The sequence below is a fragment of the Oryza sativa genome, chromosome 1 (genome assembly GCF_034140825.1).
Source record: "Oryza sativa Japonica Group chromosome 1, ASM3414082v1".
Taxonomy (NCBI): Eukaryota; Viridiplantae; Streptophyta; class Magnoliopsida; order Poales; family Poaceae; genus Oryza; species Oryza sativa.
Genome location: NC_089035.1, coordinates 36,619,091 through 36,635,134, shown reverse-complemented (window position 1 = coordinate 36,635,134; position 16,044 = coordinate 36,619,091). Strand labels below are relative to the sequence as shown.

The following is a 16,044-nucleotide window of genomic DNA, read 5'->3' as shown; positions in this document are numbered from 1 at the left end:
CTACAGAAAAGAAACATGTATACAGTGTACACACAATAGCCAGAACGAATAGCATCTAACCCAATCACGAATTGGCAAGGGGGACTCATATACATCAGCTATAGGAAATCCAGTACTCCACCGATATTCTTCCGGGAATAATACAGGTATGGATAATTCTGCATTTCATATCTCAATGAATGATTTGCAGTCATACATGATACACATCTCATGAGGGCATCAGGCTTTGTTAAAAGTAAGCAGCCAAGTTCAAATTATTCTATTGACAATATATCTCGTGACAAAACTCCTCCAAAATGACAAGCTGGTGCCTCATAGCCTAGTACAGAAAATTGAATACAGTCTCAAGGAACTCAACACATGAATATTATTTTCATAAGCCTTCTTTTCTAGAGCCCTCGCTGATTTTAGGTCCCGCCCACTGTTGGCTAGCACGAGACTTGGCCCAGGGATCAAGAGGAGACCGTTGAGGTGGCTGTGGTGTTGCAGGTTTGGCTTCTCGAAGTTCATTTTCCCTATCAACGAACCTGCAGATGAAGACAGCGAGTGACTTGGGCTGCAAAACAGCAAGTTATGATTTCTGGGAATTTGATATGATGATATATTTCTGGCACAGCCAGCTAAAACTCAGCATTTTAGAAAAAAAAAACTTTGCATGGTTTGAAGATGCTTTTAGCACGCTAGCTTCTTTCATTTAAAAAACACTGCATGATGCTGAATTTTATACTCAACCAGTTGATTGTTCCACGTGAAGCAGGGGCAAAAACAAGTCGGTGGCATGGTAGTAATTTTTTAATAGCAAACACAAAGTAAAAGTAAGCGAATAACAAAACTGACTAATTCCCCGCAAAAAAAAAACTGACTAATAACCCAATGGAAAGGTCACTGATCAATTTTCCATTTTAAAAATCATAAGAGAAGCTTACTCAATGTATGCCATCGGTGCAGCATCACCAACTCGTATCCTAGTTCGCAATAGTCTGGTGTACCCACCAGCTCGGTTCCTAAATTCAAAAGGGACAAAAGAATCATTAGGATCGACCTAAAAATATTATGACCCTATGCTACCAGTACATAGCGTTCTAGTATTACAATTTTGTGATGCATAAAATCCTACACCTTTTAGATGCATTGTACAAAGACCATGGTAGGCATTTTACTTTATTCCTTATGTGAGATGCTAACATGACATATTTTTAAACAGTGGTAGAAACAAATCAAATTGATACACAACACATGAAGGAGTTTTACTTGTAACGGTAGGCTAGCTCTGTAAATAGCTTATGAACAACATCATCTCCCCGAACAAAAGCAGAAGCACGTCTTGCTGCATCCAATGTGCCCTATAATTTATGCAAATAAAAGATAAGTTTCTGGACGAATACCTTTAAGAATAGACTTAAATAAATCAATGCAACATTCCAGCCAGATCAAAAGACGTTTAAGGTAACATGCAGAATGGCACAATCACAGGAAGGCTTATGTAGCATCGACTCCAAAACAAGAAGACATCATTCAGATGGATCGCCTAGTATGTAACAGAAACTTGAGACAATTTATCAGACAACCAATCATTGATTAGCTATATGACCTGAACATTTCAACCATCTCATAACGAAGAGAGAAAATAAAATACAAAAGTAGAAAACTCATTTGAATCTGATTAAAACCACGATGTAAAACATTACTCACACCGTCCCAAAATATAAGCATTTCTAATTTTGTTCTTGATCAAGTGTATAGAGAAGAATATTAACATCTACTACCATGTCTAATAGGTAAAGTATGAAAATATATTTCATAATGGATCTAATGATACTCATTTGATATCGTGGATATTGTTGCTTTCTTTCTATAAGGTCAAACTTAGGATAGTTTGAGTTAGGACAAAATCAGAAATGCTTATATTTCAAGATGGAGAGAGTAAATTGTTTCCATACTGCCATTCTTGTGAAGACACATCCCTACATCCCTCAATAGTCAATTCATCTCTTGTACGAAATTTAACAGTAAACAAAATGTCACGCTCATGGAACTAATCAAGTACTCATCCATGCTTACTAGTTACTCGTACTACAGAACTGTGTGCGCGGTTGTGCAAAAAAAAATGCGGCAATCCAAAGCTCTACATAGGTTCATGGATGGCACTAAACAGTAATTTTTTTCAGGTTATAGTTCTATGGCAACAGGAGAATGTTTCACAGGTAGCAGTTTTTACCTCTTTCCCGAGCTGCACCATCTGATCCGCCTTGCGCCGCACCTCCTTCGCCTGGAATCAACCACGACTCCCAGCACATAAATCCGAGGCGCCCCCACTCTACAAGGTGTTCGACCAGATCCTAGGCGGAAAGGAGAGAGTACGTACCTTGGCGACGGTGGTCTCGATTCGCTCGTGCTTCACGAGCTGCGACACCATCGTCCTGCCGAACAGACATGTCCATGACTCCGACACACACAGAGAGATGCGGATCTCGCGCTCGAGAGAGAAGGATCGAGGCCAAATGGTACCTGAGCATGGATACTCGGTGGGCGGCGTGGCGGCCGAGCTTGCGGAACTTCCCCATGGCTGCGGCGGAGCAGAGCGACGAGCGGCGGCGGCGGCGGCGGCGGCGAGGGTTGAGGGGTTTGGGAGGTGGAACTCGGTTCGGACCTGTCCACTCCGCTAGGTTTGTGCTCCCGCGCCGACGGCCTTTTCGGCCCAGTGGGCCTCACTAAATCCCCCCTCCTTCGTAGGCCCGTGAGCTTGTGGGCCAAGCGAAGCAAACACGAGAGATTCTAAAGGTCAAGCTATACAGGTCAGCGAAGCAGGCAGGACAAGCACAAAAAGGTCGTTTTGGTGAGCTCGACACGAGAAACACGCTAGTTCTACACCCGTATGTAGCACCGTACGTACTCCTATCGCCCGCGGCATTAGTATCTTTCTTGCGCTGGAACTATCATCCGTTATTACAGCTGTGCCTGACCAGCACAGGAGAAAGAATGATCTCTATGCTATGGACCAGCAGTGAAGCGTATGCGTATGCATGCTCAAATTCGTCGGCAAACTGCATGACGTGTTAAGGTGTTACGTTTGTTTGCTGTTCACGAATCGCTGATGATTTGTCGTGCTGGGGCGCCTCTTGGCCTCGTGACCTAGACGTCTCATGTTTTCAACGCGCGCACTGGTCCCGATTCAATCCGCAGTGCCGTGCAGGCAGCCACAAGCCCACAACCCGCACAAGCTTCCAGCCTCCGTTTCACCTACGCACTGAGCCACTGACCGACCCGACCTAATACGTTCGGGGACATGTGCGACGAACCGATACGGACAGACGTCGACCTACGCAAATATTAAAAGGAGAACCTGTGCGTACGGTGTCGCTCGCTGCGCGCGTCTCGCTTCCGAATTCCGACACACCTCGGCTGCGTGACCGGATCGATTGCATACCTGACAGTAGGCACGCATGGCCTCAGACGAATCAGTAGAATCCGTACTGAATTACTGGTCCGGTAATCAGGAGTACTAGACGAGTAGTAGACCCCAGTAATCAGCAGGCTTCAATTACCGGGGCGCGGTAAAGAACAAAGCGCGAAGGCTGCGGCCGGGATCGAGACGCAGGAGCGCGGCATGTGAGTGAAAAGAAAACCGGCAGCGCGAGCTGAGACGCCGGCCGGCGCGGATCTCGATGCTCGCGGCGAGGTGTGGCGCTGGCGGTGGCGGGCACCCACCGCACCGCACCGCCCCCATCTCCGTGAGGCAAACGCAGCCTCCTCTCTCCTCTCCGGTTTCGCGCGCGTACGCCGTGCTGTCTCGCTGTCCGCGCCATAGGCTACACACCCCCTCCATTTTGCCATCTCGTAGTCGGTGGAGCCTTCCCCCCTTGTCCTCCTCCGCTGCAAAACCCTGACGAAGCGAAACACCTCTCTCGCCTCTGCTTTCGCGTGCGATAGCGGCAGGCAGCCGTCTCGCCGACGCGTGGGGCCTCGCGGTGGTGGGTCACGCTGCTTAATGGCCCGTGTTAGGTTAACGCCGGGTGTTTGCCGCTGCTGTGTGTTAATCAGCAGGATGGTCCCTGTCACGTGGCTGGGATTAGTATCACTTGTCGCGTCGCTGATCTCTGTGCCATGGCAAAGCAAAGCACCAGGGCAGGGGAGGGGCAGGGAGTTTAATTGGGACTTGGAAGGAGGCCCAAATGGACAGGACAGGGATTGCAGCCTTCCCATGCACGCAAATGCTTCCAAATATTAATACTCGCAGCATCAGCGGGGAAACCCAACCCGTGCTCCAAGGCTTCACATGCACGGCTTATTTGTCTACGGACACATCAGGCATTAAGAGACAGCAATCAGATTAACAAACCATCCAGGACTTACAGTGCACTGGGAGTTGGACTCACAGAGCGTTAGCAAGAGTCTTAAGAGAGAGGGAGAAGTCCTCGATTGGCTCACTGACATACGGGCCCAGCGACTAGTCTTGGTCAGCGTCGCCGCGCCCCATACGTGTGGGCCTCGTTAGTCAAACGTTTTCGCTTAAAAGAACTGCTTTGGCAGCGCCGAACCAGCTGCCATTTCACCACCCTCTAGAGTCCCCCACAATAATTACCCACCCTTAATCCACTGGTCTCACCCCCACACTGCAAACACCTTAATTAGTACTACTACTAGTCAACATCACCGGTAATTAAGCTCTAGGTACCAGTACTTAACAATAGGACAGTCTACCATACATCAGTAGTGATACACAATGCAGCAGTGTGTTGACTTCAAGAACCTAAAGGAGAAAGCAACTAACCAGAGAGCTAGTGAAGCTTTTCTATTACTACAAATCCTCTGATATCGCTGCTCTCGCCTCCATCAACCCACACTCTGCCCCAGCTCTCTCACAGCTGAGCTGGTCCTGGCATCGTTTGAATGCCACTCATCACTGCCTCCGCTGCGCCCTCCTTTGCACCTTCCCCTGTGTCGCACTCGCGCCCTTTAAGCGCTAGCTGCTGAGCGGTGACGACGACGCCTGCAGCCTTGCATTGCAGCTCGCTGCATATAGCTCAGGGATTATTGCTGGGGGCAGCAGCAGCAGCCAGCAAGGGTAGGTTAGGTTGACGAGGATGGCAGTGGTGGTGGCTGGCAGCAGGGGGAAAGGGGAGCAGCAGCGGCTGCCGTGGCGAGAGGCGCAGCAGGAGGCGAGGTGCCCCGACATGGCGCCGTCGCGGCCGCCAAGGCCAAGGCCGGGGCCGGCGAGGGCCGCCGTCGTGTACTACCTCTCGAGGAACGGGCACCTCGAGCACCCGCATTTCATGGAGGTTGCCGTCGCCTCACCTGACGGGCTCTACCTCCGAGGTACGTGCGTGTGCTCAGCTTGATCGTCTCGTCGTCGCGCGTTTCGGTTTTTCTTTTGTTTTTGTTGCTGCATTCGCCGCCGTTCCGTGACGTCGTCGTCGTCGTTGCTGTGCGTAGATGTGATCGACCGGCTCGACGCGCTCAGAGGCAAGGGGATGGCGCGCATGTACTCGTGGGCGTCCAAAAGGTTAGTTTTTTTCACGAACTTGTTCTTGTTGTGGCTTGCTTGCCAGTGAGGTGCAAGCGAGCATTGGACATGGGATCGTCCTCAATGTTGTGGCAATATTGCAGGAGCTACCGGAACGGGTTCGTGTGGCACGACCTGGCGGACGACGACTACATCTACCCGGTGGCTGGGCGAGAGTACGTGCTCAAGGGCACGGAGCGGCTGCACCCGATCCAGCTCCCGCTGCTCGACGCGGCCGCCGCGTCGTCCTGCTCCTCGGGCTCGCAGGAGACGGCCACGTCCTCGCCGCCCGGGTGGGAGAACGGCACCGGCGAGGCGCGCCAAAAGAAGGGCGCGGGAATAAACACGTCGGAGCTTTGTGAGTACAGGGTGTACAAGGCCGAGGACCCCGCCGCGGCGGCCGCGGACGCCGCGACGCAGACCGAGGACGGTTACCGCAGCAGCCGCGGTAGACACGCCCAGCGCGCCGCGGCCGCGGCGGCGCAGGAGGAGCTGAGCAGAGAGGAGACGTCGCCGCCGACGGCGTCGACGAGCCCCGAGACGCTCGAGGCGCTGATCAAGGCGGACGGACGCGTCATGGCGGCCGTCACCGGCGGCGGGAGGACCAGGGCGTCGTCCGTGCTCATGCAGCTCATCTCGTGCGGGTCCGTCTCCGTCAAGAGCACGCTCGCCTCGCCGGTGATGGCTCGCACCGCCGCGCACTACCGTCCACGGCCACCGCGCCCACCTACACTCGCGTCGACCACCACCGAGATCCCGAACTACCGCCAAAAGATCGTCGAGGACAAGGAGTACTTCAGCGGTAGCCTCGTCGAGACGAAGCGCTCGTCGCCGGCCGACACGTCCCAAGACATTGCCGTTCTCCGGCGGTCATCCTCTTACAACGCCGACAGGTACACCAATCCATCCATAGCTGGTTAATTAGTCGCAAAACATCAATGCAAATCAATGTTCAACGCCAGTATCCAAATCGGTACGACCAGTTAGTTACCATGCCGTAGCAGTTTAGAACTCCATTTGGTTGGTTGAATGGTTGCCTCTAAATCTCTCGTAGAGTCGTAGTTGTAAGGAATAACACATGAACTGGTACTGTTGCATTGAACCATACTGCCGTGGCGGCAGTTAAGAATTGCTAGTGCGGCACTGAACTCCTCTGCAAATGCCATTGCTGTACATGCAAGATATGAGGAGTAGTGTACCTGATTAGTGGTTGCGTTCATAAATGGAAGTAGGTCTCGCGGAGCTGTCTCGCACAGAGCCGACGGGATGAATGGGGAATGTCAGGGACGGGGCTTGAATTCTCGTCCCGCCCTAATTAATCCATGCGAGCCTTCATCGAAAAGCCTTGATTAGCTCGTTGAGAGCCATATCGCGTCAATGATAAGCCGCACTCAATCACGTGTGTGACGAGGTGAGGGATCGGAGTAACTAATGAATATGACGCGAGCTCCTAGCAGCAGTAGCACCAGCCTTTGTCAGCAATTTGAAGTCATTGAACTCTGCTTTAAGCGTGGTCCAGAGCCCTAACCCAGAACCTGATAACGTAGTTATCATCATATCTGCTGCTGCACGGCGCTCGCCGTTGCTTAAAAAGAACCCAATACTACTAGCCAGGCTAGCCTGCCTCTGTGTGGCGTCATGGAGTACGATGAGAATATGATGATGATGAGTTGGTGATATGATGGTATGCTATCTCTGCCTCGCGGCATGGCAGGGTGCAGAAGGTGGAGCCGTCGACGGAGGCCGTGGACATGCACGACAGATGCATCCCGCGGAGGCCCAGGGGCAAGAAGGACGGCGGCGCCTACCTCATCTCCGGCGGGAACGGGCAGTACGGGAGCAAAAGGCACGGGGGATGAGGAGTTTGGGCTTGGGTTCAGGCTTGCGCCGGTGTGGTGATCTCATACTACCTATTGTACGGGATGATAATTCCGAAATTGATACTCCTATATGTTAGCCATTAATTATGTTCTGTATATGCCTCTAGTGACTAGCCTCTGACCACTGTCTGGTGTCTTGGGTTATATCATTTTCTGGAGAATGAATGCATCATTTATGTACTAAAGAACTATTTCTGGAGAGTGTGCAAGTAATCTATTAGGAATACAAGCACTGATCAAAATCTTGGACTTCTAGTGTATTGGGCTCGCGTCAGTGTTACATAGTCTAGCCCAAGTGACAAAATATGAGTTGGTGACTTGGGCTCACAGCCCACACGGTTTGTAATAGATCGGTTCACAGCCCAGACTAATACGATTGGACTTCTAGGAGGTCCAGATACGCCTGGAAATGTTGACCTCCTCCATGGAATGGAACCATGGATTAGCGTTTTCGCACTTTTTCCTCTCTGATCGACCGTTTCTTACTTTCTTGCGGGTTGGGAAAGAACACTTCCTATTACGATCATGGAAACAAGGATTTTTCAAGGATGCAAAACAATTGAAACAATAAGCTGTCAGTATATTTATACTAGTAAATTGGTATTTTACAAAGAATCAACCACAACCGACCAACTAATTAATCAACCTATTTGTAATTTTGTACAGAAGAGAACAAATGAATAGAATTCCTATCTTACAGTTAACAATCATTTGTTACAACTTACATGCTATGATCATCACGCTCCAAAATTTAGTTCTTTTTTTCGATCAAATTTGGTAAAGAATCCATCCACCATATCTATGTACAGACGCCAATTCAATTCACATGTATATCTATCGATGCAACTTATACAAGAAGGTTAAGTAACTCAGGCTCCGAGCCGTCGCCGGCGTCCTCCAGCGGCGGGTAGTTCAGGTCCGGCATGGGCTCCGGCGGCTGCGGCACGGTGGCGCCGCCCGAGTCGTCGGCGTCCGCGAGCACGACGGTCGTCGTGCCCGTCTCGCCCCTGTGCCGGCGCATGTGGCCGCCGAGCGCCTGCCCCATGGAGAACTCGACCCCGCACACGGCGCACTCGTGGACGCGTGCCCTGTCCCTCTCGGCCGCCGCCGCCGCCGCCGCGGCGGGGTCGCTCAGCAGCTTCGCCTGCAGCCGCGTGTGGCTCGTCCGGTGCCCGCCCAGCGCCTGGAACGACGGGAACCGCTTGCTGCACGTCTTGCACTCGAACACCCCCTCCGTCGTCGACGACGACGACGTCGGCTGCGACGCCGACGCTGCAGGCGACGACAGCGAGAGCAGCGCGCTGGCGTGCACCCGTAGGCTCTCCATCTCCTTGCTCTCCGCTTCTTCTCTCGTGATTGTCATTACAACAAACCAAAGAATTCCAAGTAACTTTCTTTCGCTCTTAATGACGAGCTAAAAATTCCCTTCACGTTGGCGGACGTACTCGTTTTATATATAGAGAGTACGCGGTTAATATGCGCTAATGAGGTGTGATAGAGTCGTTCACGTCAAGGTTGGTGCGCGCGGGCGCCAAACTACTAACTAGAGCCAAGCAAGCAAGCCGCATGAGCGAGCGAGGTAGCGGTAGGAGGTAGCTAGCGCGCCAGGCTTGGCCACGAAGAAACGTGACGCGGTCGCGCTGCTCGCGTACGTGTGCATCACGTATGTGCACCCGTGGCGTGCCCCGACTCGGGTCGGAACGCAACGAAGCGCTCGGTCGCGCACACATGGTTTATCGGTTGGGCTAAAAGTTTGCTTGCTTTTGCGCGCTTTCCAGAAGCCGATCATTCACAAGCCTCGTCAACTTCAGGAACTCGCTTCTGCAGCCGCCGTTTCAATTTTTTTTTAAAAAAAATCTTCTCCTGGAGCTTCCGTTTTCGACTGGCTCCAACAGAGTGCAGGAGAATATATCAGCAAGTGGGAAACGGAAACGTTTGCCGCGACGTCACCTGGCAGTTGTGTGCGAGCGAAAAAGGAACACTACACTACTCTCCGTGTGCTCACGGGCAGGATACGGATATTCGTCACGAGTTGATGAGTATCCGTCCAGTCATCCCACTTGGCTGTCCATCTCGCTTAATCGTGTGCGTACATTGACCATCTATCTGGTAACTGTACGTACATATCTTGACGAATCGAAAGTGCACGCACTGGCCATTCCGTCACGTCAGTGGACGGTGCAACAAGTCGTCATGGACACCCGATCGAGCTAAGCTAGTGTATCGTGTACTGATAAATATTCGCGCGTTTGATCGTGGGAATAAATCTACTGGAAGAAAGGATAGTGTAGCGCGCGGCGGCCGTGTAGACCACGTCGGCGAGAGGAGCATGCGAACCGGCGAACCCGCGCGGCGGCGGACGTGACGCGTGCGGCGCCACGCACGGGGCGTGAGGCGTGTGGGACAACGACCACTTCGCCTGTACGTGTGGCGAGGCATATAAAATTCCGGAACGAATTGAAATTTAATTGTTCCTCCTGTTGTTTCAGTTGATTTTCTTTTTCCGCATACGTGTATTTCTTGTGCCGAAAGGCGAAAGCAGAATACTGCCAGTACATCCGGAAGCTATTTGATGGAGTGCGCTTCTCGCGTACCGGACGCGTGCTACTGCAAGTCGGCAAGGTAGTTACGGGTAGAGTGGGAGTATATACAATCCACTGGTAGAAGTCAACTTGGAGCTTTATCCAGAAACTGATGTGGATGTCAGTCATGCTGATGTGAGATACTACTACTAATGTCATCCCCAACCTAGATGGTTTCCGTGCCCAACGTTTAACCGTCCGTCTTATTTAAAAAAATTATGAAAAAAAATTAAAAAGACAAGTCATGCATAAAATATTAATCATGTTTTATCATCTAACAACAATGAAAATACGAATTATAAAAAAAATTTCATATAAGACATACAGTCAAAGTTGGACATGGAAACTCAGGGTTTACCTTTTTTTTTGGGACGGAGGGAGTAGTGCTTTAGGCTGTGTTTAGATCCAAACTTCCAATTTTTTCCATCACCTCAACCTGTCTTACACGGACACAGGTCGTCTGCAGTACTGCACATGCAGTACTGCATGTGCAGTACTGCAAGCTGACATGTGGGCCCCACAGCCCTCGGGCCCACATGTCAGCCTGCAGTACTGCTGCAGTACTGCAGGGGATCTCAATTGGTCATACACACACAATTTTTCAGTCACATCGTACCAATTTCAATCCAAACTTCCAACTTTGGAAGGAACTAAACACAGCCTTAGTTTCCAACTTTTTCTTCAAATTTTAAACTTTTCCATCACATCAAAACTTTCCTACACACATAAACTTCTAACTTTTTTCTTCAAACTTTCAATTTAGTCAAACTTTCAATTTTGGCGTGGAACTAAACGCACCCCTAGGGCAAGTAGTTTTCATACTTGCCATATCATATAAGCACTATCGCCGTGTTTAGTTCCAAAATAATTCTTCAAACTTCCAACCTTTCTATCACATCAAAACTTTCTTATACACAAACTTCCAACTTTTCCATCACATTGTTCCAATTTCAAACAAACTTGGAATTTTGGTGTGAACTAAACACAACTTATGCATAGAAACTATATATCCAATGAATGATGTCTTCAGATTAAATTATTATCTAATTATCTCTCTTCTCTCTCCTTTTATCCACCGGCCTCATCTTTTCGCTTATGATTATGCTTATCAGCCAAAATTTGAATTTTCAACCTTAAATTTGGAGTTGATTTTGGAGTTTTTCCATCATAGTTTATTTTTCAGCCTTTGCTTTTAAATCGCTTAGAACATGTATATAAAAGTTTTATTCACAGATTATTTTTTATTTGTAAATATGATGTTTGGCTTATTCCACCAAATAGCCAAACGATGGGGCTGCACATATCCTCTTGTTTTCATTCTTGGTTACTGTGTAGAGATAGTTTCTTGTATAAGAAATAGTTTCTTTATTTTTTTATCTCTCTCCTTATTAATTCTTTTGCCACATGGACAGTAGATGATAGGGAGATGATAGGGAGGGTTTGGGATCGCCTAATACTCGTATTCTGAATTTCTGGATGCTTAGCAACTGTGGTAGTGTGGTTGATAGGGCAGTTGGTACCAACTCTGCAGTAAGTACAGTCAAATCCAAAGAAGTAGGTAGGTACTGTACGAGAGAAGAGGGGAAACGATCAAAAGAAGGGAATGCTAACAAATATACTCCCATATGCTCTTTTTTTTTTATTGGATGCCTATAGTGAAATCTGAATGCTTGACTTGCGAATGGATTTGGCCTTAAGCAATTCCAACAAGAACGGTGGATTTGATTTGTACCTTTTGTAGACCGGCCGTGGTTGAAAAAACAGACAGACTAGAGAGAAGACTGGACACTGGAAGATGCAGTGGAGACTGGAGGCAGACAGACGGCGGCGCGTATATGCAACAGCAAATCTTACTTACTCCAGCCATGATTTGTTTTTCATTGAAATCCAGCGATAGTTTGCCTGGCTTGAAAACAACATCATGTTACTTTTCATTTGTTCAAGTCTACATCCAGAACTCGAAATCCCTGTTTTTTTTATGTGAGCTTTGAGATAAGGGCAGAAGCCAATTCTCGACAGTACTGCGGTCAACCTTCGCGCGGCTCACACGTGCAGCTTGAACAACCGCGTGAACGTATGTTGACATGGAATTCAAAACCCTCGCAAGAGGAACGTGGAAATTGAGCGATGAACATGACATGCTCTACTCAGTTTTTTTTAAAAAGAGACATGCTCTACTCCAATAGAGAATAAAAAAGAGAAAAAAGAAGAAACGAGACGAAAAATTCATCAAGGTCGGTGGATTGATGGGCTGACGAGAAGGGACGAGGTTGGATTGGAAGCGTCAGGCCTAGTGGAAGAACGCACATCGGCAATGCTATAATGGGCTGTACTATATCTCTCTCTCTCTCTCTCTTCGGGCCACACGTCATTTCTTGGAATAAGTTCACTTTGGGTCTCTCTATTTGTCGCCCAGTCCGATTTTCGTCGCTTGACCGCAAAACCAGGTACGACCCGTCCCCTAACTTACGAAAATCAGGCAAACGAGATCCCTCGGCGGTTTTGAAGGCGGTTTTGGCTGACGTGGTGCCTACATGGCTTGTTTGACTAGGTATCCGTCTCACGTGGTATTGACGTGGCGCTTACGTGGTAATTATATCTCAGAAAAATAATAAAAAGCTTGGCCCCACATATCAACTGCACACAAAAAAAATTAAATGGGCCCCACATGTCAGCCTCACTCCTCACTTCTTCCCTCTCCCTTCTCTCTTCTTCTTCTTCTCCTTCCCCTCTCTATCGCAACGGACGACGCGGGTAAGCGGCGGAGCAGGCGAGCTCCGGCAGCGGCGGCGGGCATGGTCGGCGCTGCCCCCCGACCGGAGCGCCGCGGACAGCGCGGCGTAGGCGGTGGGTGACCGGAGAAGCGCGCGCGCCGGGCGGTCGGAGTCGGCGAGCACAACAACGTCGGAATCGGCCGGCGGCGGAATCCTCGAGCTCTCCGACCCACGCACACCCAGCCCCAATGGTGGTGGTGGTAGCAGTAGCACTGCGACTGCGCGCGTCCCCTTCCACCTCCCGATACAGCCACCGCCGGCCGGATACATCGATATATCCTAAGAAGCAATATAAACTAGCTAGCTTCGAGAGATCGATATTCAACAATGGCGTCAGCTCTGACCGCCTCTTCTGCAGTGCTCGTCGTCGTGGCCTTGGTGGCGACCCTCGCCGCCGGCGGCGCCAACGCGGCAACCTTCACCATCACCAACCGGTGCTCGTTCACGGTGTGGCCGGCGGCACGCAGCTGAGCCCGGGCCAGACGTGGACCTTCAGCTGTCGGCCGATTCCGACGTCGCGGCGCTCGCCGACTCCGACCGCCCGGCCGGCGCGCTCGCTTCTCCGTCACTCGCCACGCTCCAACTCCAACTCTGCTCGCCTGCTCCGCCGCCCACCCGCGCCGTCCATGCCCAGTAAGGGGAGAGAGAGAGAGGGGAAAGGGAAGAAGAGAGAGAAGGGAGAGGGAAGAAGAGAGGGGTGAGGCTAACATGTAGGGCCCATATGGGCCCCACCATTTTAAAATTATTTTTTGTGTGCAGCTGACATGTGGGGCCACACTTTTTATTATTTTCCGAGTTATAGTTGCCACATAAAGCGCCACGTCAATACCACGTGGGATAGAGACCTAGTCAAACAAGCCACGTAGGCGCCACGTCAGCCAAAACCGACCTGGGGCGAAAATCGGACTGGGTGGCAAATAGAGGGACCCAAAGTGAACTTATTCCTCATTCTCTTTGTTCAGCCCACAACGTTAAATGGGCTGAATTTATTCGGAGATGGCATATGGCAAAGGAATAAGTTCACTTTGGGTCCCTCTATTTGTCGCCCAATCTGATTTTCGTCCCTTGACCACAAAACCAGCTACGACCCGTCCCACAACTTATGAAAACCGGACAAACGAGGTCCCTCGGTGGTTTTGAAGGCGGTTTTGGCTGACGTGGCACCTACGTGGCTTGTTTGACTAGGTCTCCGTCCCACGTGGCATTGACGTGACGCTTACGTGGCAATTCAACCCGAAAAATAAATAAACCTTGTGGGACCCACATGTCAGTTTCACACAGAAATTATAAAAAAGGTGGGGCCCACATGGGCCCCACTTGTCAGTTTCACATAAGATTTATAAAAAAGATGGGGCCCACGTGGGCCCCACCTGTCATTCTCTCCCCTTTTCCTCCATCGCCCTTCGCCGCCCGCGCCCGCCAGCGGTTACCGACGACGCGACTCCATCCGCCGCCGCAGCCCAGCGACCGGCAGCGTCGCCTGCCTTCCTGACCCGCCGCGGCCACGAGTTAGTGCAAGCGCACCCGCCGTCCCGCCGCTCCCGCCGGTAAGGAGGTTCCCCTATTTCCATGCTGTATCGAAGAGATGCTTCCTCCCTGCTCCCCGTGCCGGCCATGGCAACAGTCTCCTCTTCTTCCCTCTCGCTGCCTCCTCTCTCCTGGTCCTTATTCTTCACGATCTCCGTGTCCTTCATGGCATTCGTGATCTCTGCAGCTGGCGTCTCCACCCGCTGTACATCCTCCACGCGGACCACGCCGCATTCTTGGCCACCTGATACGTCGGCGCGTTTCGCCGGAGTCGCTGCCTCTCCTTTGCCATCAACGGGAGCCTTGTCGCCATGCACGGTAACGGTGTTGCCATCGCCACTGCCGCCGTCGTCCGCCGTGACAACCTCCAAGTTCTCGAGTTCCTTCCGAGCCCATAGGAGTAGCTCATAGCCTCATACGCATATACGCCGGGTACAGACGGCCGCATGCATATGTGTCTTCGTACGAGCATATATATGCATGCATGGAGATGACCAGCTATAGCCTCTAGCTAGCTTCTTGTTGGTTTGCCGCCAACAACATGCAGACATATATATTAGCCAAACATGTGTCTATGGCTGAGCACACTCAAATGTATATATGCCATTACGTGCATGACTCATGCATGAGTCATATTTAATTCATTAGCTTGCTTAGCACATTAACGTTGTTAGCTACCTAATTTACCTGCTTCCTGCAACCAGCCACTAACAAAAAATATGCAAGCGCGGCGGAGGAGCGGCGGCGGGTGAGTGCAGCAGTGGGCAAAGCAGCGGAGGGCGAGCGCGGCGGCGGAGGGGCGGCGAGCGAGCACGGCCGCGGGCAGAGCAGCGGAGGGCGAGCTAGGCCGAAGCGGAAGACAGTGGATGGGATGGGGAGCTCCCCCGTGCTCGGCCGCCACCACCGCCGTGCCCCAGCGGGTGCCCCACGGCGCCTGCGGCGAAGGCCTCGAGGCCGTCGATCGCGCCGTGAGCTTGGCGGGCAAAGACTCGACGAGGAGGACGAGGTCGTCGTCCCTGCCGAGGACGCACTCGGTGGCCGGGAAGAGCACCGCCGCGATGTCCTGGACGACGAGGAGCTGCCTGTCCGTGAAGGCCAACGTGGGGCCCACCAGATGTCCCTAAAGACGGTGTGAAACTGACATGTGGGGCCCACGTGGGCCCTACCTTTTTTATAATTTCTGTGTGAAACTGACATGTGGGTCCCATAAGGTTTATTTATTTTTCAGGTTGAATTGCCACGTTAGCGCCACGTTGGACAGAGACCTAGTCAAACTAAGCCACGTAGGCGTTACATCAGCCAAAACCGCATTCAAAACCGCCAAGGGACTTGAGCTGCCTGTCCGTGAAGGCCAGCATGGGGCCCACTAGATGTCCCTAAAGACGGTGTGAAACTGACATGTGGGGCCCACGTGGGCCCCACCTTTTTTTTATAATTTCTGTGTGAAACTGACATGTGGGTCCCACAAGGTTTATTTATTTTTTGGGTTAAATTGCCACGTAAGCGTCACGTCATTGCCACGTCGGATAGAGACCTAGTCAAACTAAGCCACATAGGCGCCACATCAGCCAAAACCGCCTTTAAAACCGCCAAGAGACTTTGTTTGCCCGGTTTTCGTAAGTTGGGGGACGGGTCGTACCCGGTTTTACGGTAAGGGACGAAAATCGGACTGAACGAGAAATAGAGGGACCCAATGTGAACTTATTCCTATGGCAAATGCCCTTTTTGACGGCCCGGGAACGGCAAGCTGACCTGTCACCATCCGATCTTTCTGAGCC

The 16,044-nt window shown here is 51.0% G+C and overlaps 3 protein-coding genes across 4 annotated transcripts; 1 reads left to right on the top strand and 2 right to left on the bottom strand.

The window, feature by feature from the left end:
• Positions 1-149: 149 nt before the first annotated feature.
• LOC4327382 (uncharacterized) lies at positions 150-2,641 on the bottom strand. 2 transcript variants are annotated; one of them, XM_066309944.1, is made up of 6 exons: positions 2,509-2,641; positions 2,366-2,420; positions 2,219-2,269; positions 1,252-1,343; positions 927-1,004; positions 150-556 (listed from the first exon to the last, which is right to left on the bottom strand). In XM_066309944.1, exons 1-6 carry the CDS (start codon positions 2,562-2,564, stop codon positions 313-315), a joined length of 576 nt encoding a protein of 191 aa, XP_066166041.1. In that variant the 5' UTR covers positions 2,565-2,641; the 3' UTR covers positions 150-312. The 2 variants fall into 2 exon arrangements, with proteins under 2 accessions (XP_066166041.1, XP_015627914.1); XM_015772428.3 differs by having other exon boundaries at positions 150-527.
• Positions 2,642-4,847: 2,206 nt separating this feature from the next.
• Positions 4,848-7,638, top strand: LOC4327381 (protein SOSEKI 5). Its single transcript, XM_015779753.3, has 4 exons — positions 4,848-5,316; positions 5,434-5,503; positions 5,608-6,396; positions 7,218-7,638. The coding sequence occupies exons 1-4, from the start codon at positions 5,085-5,087 to the stop codon at positions 7,360-7,362; spliced, it is 1,236 nt and encodes a 411-aa protein (XP_015635239.1). The 5' UTR covers positions 4,848-5,084; the 3' UTR covers positions 7,363-7,638.
• A 304-nt stretch (positions 7,639-7,942) lies between these two features.
• On the bottom strand, positions 7,943-8,812 carry LOC9272517 (zinc finger protein ZAT8). The gene has a single exon (XM_015779175.3). The coding sequence runs from the start codon at positions 8,744-8,746 to the stop codon at positions 8,231-8,233; it is 516 nt and encodes a 171-aa protein (XP_015634661.1). The 5' UTR covers positions 8,747-8,812; the 3' UTR covers positions 7,943-8,230.
• Positions 8,813-16,044: the final 7,232 nt, after the last annotated feature.